The sequence below is a fragment of the Salmo salar genome, chromosome 01, assembly GCF_965601325.2.
Source record: "Salmo salar chromosome 01, fSalSal1, whole genome shotgun sequence".
NCBI classification, from domain to species: domain Eukaryota; kingdom Metazoa; phylum Chordata; class Actinopteri; order Salmoniformes; family Salmonidae; genus Salmo; species Salmo salar.
The window spans coordinates 147881315-147891026 of NC_138291.1; the positions used below are offsets into that span (position 1 = coordinate 147881315).

A 9712-nucleotide genomic window follows, 5' to 3' on the forward strand; every position below is an offset into this window, starting at 1 on the left:
TATTCATATAATCACATATTAGAGTTAGGAAAAAAACATGTAGGGCTAGTCACCCAAGTTATTACAAAAGTAATTCAGTTTTGTTTACCATATTGCTTATTATACCACAAATTGTATAAAGAGGAGCCAGGAGTAGCGTGTCTATTTACTGTGCCCCTACCAATATGGCCGCTCGAGATTGTCTGTGAAACCATAGAAGGCTGTATGTTGGTGACCAATTCTTGCGCGCGCAGCCACGAATACGGGAAAACAAGGAAGCAGACAGAGGGCTTGATGAAGTTCTGTAGATAGAAAACAAGTGAACAAAACACTCTAGCTATTTGAAAAGTCTATCACTACCGCGAAATGAGCATTTATTGGGGAAAATAGTTTTACGTTGATGTCACTTATTATTTTGTGTCCAGCAGTAATACAGGTGAAAGGTAATGTTTATTTAGCTAACAAGCTATGCCAGCTCATCAGGGGTGTATACCGCCGATTCGGTTATAAAACGTTTCTTAAACGGAAGCAAACGAAACGGGGAGGGGCCTACCTGAATTTGTCGAATAGAAACAAACTGTTTTGCTCCGTTTGCTTCCGTTTGGTTATTAATTGATAAACGCTTTCCGTGATGAATACACCCCCGTTGAATGTAGCTAGCTAACGTGACTGTCTGTCTGTTTTTCCCACAGAGGTCTTCCCCTGTGTTTGCAGAGGTACTGAATAATTTATCATTCCTCCATGCGGGTCACGACATCGCTCTCCCAGGGTGTCGGACCCCTGCTTCGTGGGCTTGTTGGCTTGGCTGAGCTTATGGCTTCCCTTTGTGACCGGTGTGATGGTGCCATCCCCCTGGGGATCCACATACCTCATGTATTTACTGCCTGGGTATGAGCCTGGCAGAATTGGAGGCCATGCGCGACTGGGTTGGCCGGGCTCAGGCTGGGGACGAGCTCCATCCATCAGGAGTGGTGCGGCAGTGAGCTGTTAGTCCCTCTACTGGGCCCAGTACCCCTCCCAGGAAGCATGGCCGGAGCCACCGCAAGCAGAGCCCATCTGTTGCCAGTCCTGGATGTGGGCATGAATCGGACCGCTGGGACCACCTTGAACGGAGGGTGCATGCCCTGCCTCAGGAGGTTGATAGCTTCGATGGCGATGTTCCCTGTTGACCAGTAATAGGCTGTTCCTGGGGGACGGTGCTGGCACTGTTGACCGTGAGCGGGGCTGACAGGCCATCTGAAGCCGCCAACGGGGCTTCATCGCCCCCAGTGGCTCGAGGCTATGAGGAGCCTACTCACTTGGGTAACCACTGCACTGGACATCAACTGGTGGATGGCGATGACTCTCCATCTGTCCCCATCTCTGCTGAGTTCTGCGAGGTCTTGCAGGAGAGCTGGGCCTCTGCCAGTGCGGAACCCATGACTGAAGGCGGGACCCCCCAGAGTCTTTGATGCGGACTTGAAAGCCACATATGGCCCTCAGCTCTCTTGGCTGCCTTACCAACGCGGCCATGCTGCTGCAGGACTACCTGCAGACTCTGTTTTTCTGGCTGCAAGAGGGCACATAGGAGCTCCTCCAGGAAGTGATGGAGGTGTCTTGCCTGCTTTCCCTGCTCCAGAGGGATGTGGCCCGCGCCAACGGACGGGCAACGGTGCAGGTGGTTACCTCCCAGCGCCATCTCTGGCTGGCCCAATCGCGTCTGCCAGCTGCTCTCCAGAGCACATTTGCCACTCACCCCATCACCCCAGGACTGATGACATTCTAGAGCAGACTGATAAGGTTCGTAGGGACTGGGAGACCCTGAGATGGTTCATGCCGCCGCCTCAGGCCCTGGGTCCAAGGCAGACGGACCGTCGCCACCCACCTGCACCTGAACGACGGTGGGGTCCCTCTCCCGCCCAATCGCCTCGTGCTAAGGACCGAAAGCGGGGATGGGCACAGCGTGCGGTGAAGCAACAGCCTGTTTTTCCCACACGGGTCTTCCCCGGTTTTTGCAGAGGTACTGGGTAATTTATCCCTCACTGGGTTCCTATTCCTCCAAGCGGGTCACGACATAAGCTCTCCCAGGGCGTCAGACCCCTGCTTCATGGCCTTGTTGGTTTGGCTGAGCTTATGGCTTCCCTTTGTGACAGGTGTGATGGTGTTAACCGACACTGCCATTGGGACGTGCCTGGGAGACCTAGGCGCTCAGGGCACCAGAGGAGAGGCAGGACCCCTGACACACCCTTCCTCGGCCGCTTCTCTCGGTCTCAAAGGGCAAAGTGGGATGAGGGTGTGGAGTCCCCCTAGGTGTTGTCCACAATGCTCGAGGGGTACCAACTCCAATTTCGGTGCCGGCCCCCGTCCTTCAGGGGCCTTATGTCACCACGGTGGCCGACCCCCTGAAAACCCTGCAGCTGGAGATCTCCTCACTCCTGGACAAGTGAGAACAACAGATTGCTCTTTGTCTGCTATGGTGAGAGAGTCCTGGGGGCTGGGCTATCAAAGCAGAGGCTCTCACTGGATCGTGGACACGGTTACAACAGCGTACTGCCTGGCTGGCATGCCAGTGCTGGGATCTGTGGTGGCACATTCAACACGAGGTGTGACTGCGTCCTGGGCTCTACTGAGACGAGTGCCCCTCGCTGAGATCTGTGTTGTGGCCAGCTGGGTTTCCTCTTGCACCTTTACTAGGTACTATCGGGTAAATGTGGCACCTCCCTCTGCGGTTGGTTCAGCGGTCCAGGGCATCGCCTCCCTTTCGGGGGACTATGGTGGGACCCCCCCACCCATTGACAGCCCCTGCGGCTCAGTCCCACTCTGGGACTTTGCCGCTGGCTGGCCAGGTCCCTCTAGCGTCGACTAATCTGGTACGGGTATACCAAACATAACAAAGGTTACATAAAGGTTACATATGTAACCATGGTTATGTGAGCTATATGGATCACTCCAATCCTCTACGGCGCCTCAAAAATGATGTCGAGAACGTGTGTCGCGGCCATGGGGTCTATATATAGGTGTGGACCCCAGCCGTGACACCGGTGTACACGGGAGTAAATATCAATATATTGGAGGGATCCATATAGCTCACATAACCGTGGTTACATACGTAACCTTCAATTTTTGCCCTCCCGCGTCACTTAATACACAGAAGAGCTCCACTAAACATAAAATCATATGGTTTCTCCGCCTTTCTGTGACCACCGATAACTTCAGAACAAAGTTGACTACAAATACAGTTCACAATGTCTTTTGCAATTGATACAAACGAAGACGTATAAAAAGATGATTCAAATGAAAACAGATGACTGCATTAAAATATAAATACATTAGACTTATAGGCATATTTCAATCATATTGCAATTTATTTAATGTTGAATCAATTGCTTTTATATTTAGCTACTTGTAGGCTACTTACTGTCTGTAATTTGTCTCAATATATTTCATGATGTGTAGCCTAACGTGCACAATTTGGCAAATCTTAATTTAGTACATTATTATAATGTAAGAATTAGAATAGCCTCCTCAATATGTGCAGCCATAGGTGATAACTTTCATTGTGGAATAATTATAATGTTCACGTAAGATTTAAATGGGGAAAGCTGATCCGAGAGCAGCGTTGCATTTTTTTTGACTCTATCAGTATCGACACATGCCTCAAAGACACTTATAGTGAACGTTCTCTTTGCGTGGTGTTGGGGCATCGTTAAAACACTCGTAAGCGAGCCTAAATTCCATCGCTATCGGGAAATCCGGGCCCAGGGTTGTATTCATTACGTCTTGCAACAGAAACCGTTTACCATTTTAAGAACCAAACTGAAGCAAACAGAACGGATTTTTTTTTTTTACTCGTCATCACACGCTGCTGCTACTGTTATTTTATTCCTAGTTATATGTACAGTATACCTCAATTACCTCATACCCCTGCACATTGATTCGGTACTGGTACCCATATATAGCCAAGTTATTGTTACTCGTTTATTTATTATTACGTGTTTTACTTTTATATTAGTTCTCTATTTTATTTCTCTCTGCATTGTTGGGAAGAGCACGTAATTAAGTATTTCACTGTTAGTCCTCACCAGTTTTTTACGAAGCATGTGACAAATACATTTGATTTGAAACGGGGAGGGACCTACCTGAATTTGTCCAATAAACTCGTTTTCATTGCAAAACGTTTTCTGTTTGGAGTAATAAACCGTTTCTGATGCTAAATGTTTTGCAACAGAGTTGGTGTAATGAATATACCTGCAGTGCCTAGCCTCCAAGTTGTGTGCCTGTAGCGACTAGCTAGTTACTCTGTCTGTACAGTACTTAGCTAGCTATAGCTACTTATGTAAGTTATAACTAGCTATGCATATATCGCTTTCTGGACACTAAGTTATATGGTCTATATGAGTTTGCATGTTATTTGAATGCCATTGAAGTTGTCGCCTTCTCCATCCTGACACAGCCCCTGTCTTGTAATGATGCCTGCACGCAGCACTGTTGCTGGTGGTGGGGTATCCAGTAACAAAGTTAAGTATTCAAGACTAGCTGGCGATGAGGATGGCTACATTGACTTGCAGGTGAGACACAGACAACCGGATGTTGCATTACATGCATATCTCTCTAACCTCCCAACCACCTATAGTTAAGCCTTTTTGGGTAATCTCTGTCATATCACATATCATTGTAACCTGTGGTTGTCTTGGTTATTATGAATCCAATCTTTTTACCTTTTATACCAAACAGTTCAAGAAAAGCCCTCCCAAAGTTCCCTACAAGGCTATTGCCCTGGCTACATTCCTCTTCCTGATTGGCTCCTTACTGATTGTAATCGGTGCGCTTCTCCTTGCAGGATCTATAGAAGTTTCGGTGAGTAGCTCACAGACATACATACACTACATAGCCAAAAGTATGTGGGCACCTGCTCGTCAAACATCTCATTACAAAATCATGGAGTTGGTCACCCCTTTGTTGCTATAACAGCCTCCATTCTTCTGGTAATGCTTTCCACTAGATGTTGGAACATTGCTGCGGGGACTTGCTTCCATTCAGCCACGGGCATTAGTGAGGTCGGGCACTGATGTTGGGCGATTGGGCCTGGCTCGCAGTCGGTGTTCCAATTCATCCCAAAGGTGTTCGATGGGGTTTAGGTTGGGGCTCTGTGCAGGCCAGTCAAGTTCTTCCACATCAATCTCGACAAACCGTTTCTGTATGGACCTCGCTGTCCATGTGGGCATTGTCATGCTGAAACAGGAAAGGGTATAGCTGAATTAGCCGAATCCACTCACTTGAAGTGGTGTCCACATACTTTTGGCCACGTCATTGCAGTAGCTTGACTACATAAAACAACGGTGCCCTTTGGTGGGCTGATATCCTGGCTTGAAAGAAACAATCAGCAGCAACATCACCTACAGTATTATGTGATGACTTTGAAATTGTCCAGCTCCTCTACACTGCGTGCACAATTATTAGGCAAGTGAGTATTCTGATCTTATCATTGTTTCTATTCACATTTTCGAACTCCAAACCATATAAACTTGAATGCTTATTGGATTTAATCATTTTCAGGTGATATGTATTTGTGTAATGAGGGAGGGTGTGGCGAAAGTGAATAACACCTTATATCAAGGTGTGCATAATTATTAGGCAGCCTCATTACCTCAGGTAAAATGGGCCAAAAAAGAGATTTAACTGACTGAAAAACCAAAAATGTAAAATGCCTTTCAGACGGATGCGACACTCTTTAAATAGCTAATCTATTGAGGTGTGACCACCGGACATTCAAACGTTTTGTTGCGAATAGTCAACTGGGGGCGCAAAAAACGCATGGGGAAGAAAAGGCGCAAATTAACTGCAAAAGACTTGAGAAGAATTAAACATCAAACTACCAGGAACCCATTATCCTCCAGTGCCACCGTATTCCAGAACTGCAACCTACCCGGAGTGTTCAGAAGTACAAGGTGTCAAGTGCTCAGAGACATGGCCAAGGTCAAGAAGACTGAAACAAGACCACCACTGAATTAGATTCACAAGTTGAAGCGTCAAGATTGGGCAAAGAAATACCTGAAGACAGATTTTTCAAAGGTTTTATGGACAGATTAAATGAAAGTGACTCTTGATGGACCAAATGGATGGGCCCGTGGCTGGATCAGTAATGGACACAGGGCACCACTTTGAGTCAGGTGCCAGCAAGGTGAAGGAGGGGTACTGGTATGGGCTGCTATCATTGAGGATGAGGTAGTTGGACCTTTTCGGGTTGAAGATGGACTGAAACTCAACTCCCAAACCTACTGCCAGTTTCTGGAAGATTCTTTCGTCAAACAGTGGTACAGGAAGAAGTCCTCAGCATTCTAGAAGGCCATGATCTTTATGCAGGACAATGCTCCATCACATGCATCCAAGTACTCCACTGCTTGGCTAGCCAGCAAGGGCCTCAAAGATGCCTGAATAATGACCTGGCCCCCTTCCTCACCTGACTTCAATCCTATTGAGAACTTGTGGGCCCTTCTCAAACGTGAGATTTACAGTGATGGAAGACAATACACCTTTTTGAGCAGCATTTGGGAGGCTGTGGTTGCTGCTTCAGTGAAAATTGATCGTGAACAGATCAAGAAACTGACAGACTCCATGGATGGAAGGCTCATGGCAGTTATTGAAAATAAGGGTGGCTATATTGGTCACTGAATATTTTTGAAAGGCCAAAAATGTTATAATTGTCATTTTGTGATACTTATCTGTTACACTTACTCTAAAAATGGAGAATAAACAAGTGAGTTGAGAGAAATTATTTTTGTAATTTAGTGCCTAATAATTCTACACACTAATAGTTGCCTAATAATTGTGCACACTTATATATTTTCCTGAGAAAGACAAAACTCACTTTTCCTTTGTTAAACATTCAGGTTTGAGGTTCAATAACATTTTGGATTGACTGAGAGCATTGTGTTTGTTCAACAATAAAATGAATCCCGAGGAATACAATTTGCCTAATAATTGTGCACGCAGTGTATAAAAACAAAGTAATCTATCGTTGGCCCAGATTCACACACACTGAGGCAAAAAAAGGTTGATCAAATTGGAATGAAGGCAGGATCTTCATTGAATTGCAATGAAGAGTGGGCATTAATTTCCTGATTCCGCTTTGTTCAAGTTTATTTGCCGCTAGTCTGTGAATCTGTGACTGACAGTAGGCTGTTTGAGATTGCGCAGATTGAAAATGTGTCAGCCTGAATGGCATGATGCGCTGTTCCAAGTTGTCAAATGAGGGTTTGTAAGGTCATGAAAAGCAATGGAAATTAATTTCATAATTGTTAATGTAATTCATGAAAACACACTTAAATATGATCAATCAATAAAAAAATGACATATCAGCCATTACATTTTTTAATTTAGCCTTTATTTAACTAGGCAAGTCAGTTAAGAACAAAGTCTTATTTACAATGACAGCCCACTGGCAAACACGCAGCACCACAGACAGGCACACCCTCCCCTAACCCAGACGACGCTGGGCCAATTGCGCGCTGCTCTATGGGACTGCCGATCACGGCTGGTTGTGATATAGTCCGGTATCGAACCAGGGTCTGTAGTGACGCCTCTAGTACTGCAATGCAGTGCCTTAGACCGCTGCGCCACTCGGGAGCCCTTATTAGAATGACCCTTCAGTGCCTGTCTGTGGTGCTGCGTGTTTGCCAGTGGGCTGTTGCCCGTGGAGACAGAGCGCGACATTTCAGCAGCAAATATAAAATGACAGACAGACTAACTAGATCACCAATTCAAAACAACTTGTAGCAGTTCTCACTACTTAATTATAGCTAACTAATCATTCATTTCATTGTTGCCTTTTCACCAGCACTGTAGAGCCTAAATAAAAGCTGGGATTCCCCTCTATTACACAGTAACCATGTAATTACGACAACGTAAAACATATTCTAAGAATAGCCTAATTAACAAATAACTTGCTGTGCATAAACATGTATAGTTGGATACATTGCTTTGAAGTAGCATACCTTGTCCATTTGATCCATGATTTGTTGAATGAGGGAATCATTTTATGAAGACAAGTATTTGTTTGTAATGTTGAAAAGCCTGCACACCCAGGAGATCTCCAGATGGAGGGTTGACCACATGCTGACAATGTGTGACTAACAGTGCAGATCTATGTGGGGTGCTAAGTGCCTTGATCAAGGGCAAAACGGCAGGAGGTGGTTGGTCTACATGGGATCACACAGCAGCCTTCCATTCAAAATGCTTACTTTCTCATGTAGGCTATAGTCATGAAAATTTTGTTAAAAGTCATGAAAAATGTGTATAAACCATTAACAGTGAATAATCAGGTCTCTATAGCATAATGTCATTTGTGAATTTTGGTGGACATAGTCTAATGAACCGACTTGGAAAAAGACAGCTCCTGCACTACTTCCATCCCAAGTCATGCACTGTACAATACTATAATGTAATTGTAAAAGACAATGGCAGGTTATTCATCGCTTTCCTCTTCAGGAACATCCTAAAGGGGATCAATGTATCAGGTCTCCTAGGTTCCTCTACCACCTGGCTGATTGAGCTTGAAGTGTACTCCTTTCCTGGGTGTCTGTGCATTTCACATTCCCCACCCATGTAGATCAGTGACCATTCAATTCCAGATATTTTAAGAGTTTTCATCTCAACAGTGTGTGTGCGCATAACATAAAAAAAAAAACTAAATTAAAACCGATTTACATCATTGCATGCGATGAAACATGTAGTACTGTATGTGGTCATCAGTGTCCATTTCTAGCACACTCTCTCTAGTGTGACATCACTTGGAGAATAAATGCTGTGTGTGTTGACTGGCCATGTGGGGGTCAGTATGCCTACATAGTGCTTCCTCTTACAGCCCTGCCTTGTCAGAGGGTTGTAGTGTGGTGTTGTGTGATACATATGTGCCAAATTGTAATTTGATGGATAGAGTGCCTGTATCTGTGTGTGTGCGTGCCTCTCTGTGAAAGATACTGAAACACAGGCTAATTCGTTAATCAGGCACTGATTGTGATACATAGACTAAATAGGCAATTATCTTTCAGCACCCGGACCGTACAGTTCCAGTCCTCATCATTGGGATCCTTGTGTTCCTTCCTGGATTCTACCATTTACGAATTGCCTACTACGCCTCCAAGGGTTACCGCGGATACTCCTATGATGACATTCCAGACTTTGACGACTGAGCCACCCTTTTGCTCCTCTTAGCTGCATGAGACTGTTTCATTTACCTCGAGTATCTCCCAGACTGAGAAACAGCATCACCAAGTGGCTTAACTTTACTCTCTTTGTTTTATTGCATATCACATGTGCAATGCGACTGTGGCTTTGGCTTTAAACTTAACAGTATTTATTACTGATAGAGTATTATAGATTATGCAAGAGTTTAAGATATGCAAGGCCTGTTATATATTTATGTCATGACTAACTGTTTGTAATGCTCTCTAAAGATGTGTGATTGGTTGTAAAAGTTTACGTCACATATTTATGATAATAATAAAATAAACAATCCAAATGCATGGCTTTATACAAATACGTTATTTTTTTGCATCTTTATTTTTTCAATTAAAATAGGAAAAATTATACTTACCTTCATTTCTTGATAAACATGCTACTTGCAGGATGCATAGAGTGTCTTGCTAGATTGCACTAATGCACCTCATTTAGTCTTGTTTGAATGTCCTTTTGTTTTCAAGATTTTAAGCTGCAAGTAGCTCGTAAGCGTATACACTGAGTGTACATAACATTA

General features: G+C 44.7%; 1 protein-coding gene across 2 annotated transcripts; it reads left to right on the forward strand.

Annotated features, from left to right (window-relative positions):
• Positions 1 to 213: 213 nt before the first annotated feature.
• On the forward strand, positions 214 to 9498 carry tmem230a (transmembrane protein 230a). 2 transcript variants are annotated; one of them, XM_014132195.3, is made up of 5 exons: positions 217 to 415; positions 672 to 695; positions 4412 to 4526; positions 4693 to 4815; positions 9009 to 9498. In XM_014132195.3, exons 3-5 carry the CDS (start codon positions 4425 to 4427, stop codon positions 9147 to 9149), a joined length of 366 nt encoding a protein of 121 aa, XP_013987670.1. In that variant the 5' UTR covers positions 217 to 415; positions 672 to 695; positions 4412 to 4424; the 3' UTR covers positions 9150 to 9498. The 2 variants fall into 2 exon arrangements, with proteins under 2 accessions (XP_013987679.1, XP_013987670.1); XM_014132204.3 differs by lacking the exon at positions 672 to 695 and having other exon boundaries at positions 214 to 415.
• Positions 9499 to 9712: the final 214 nt, after the last annotated feature.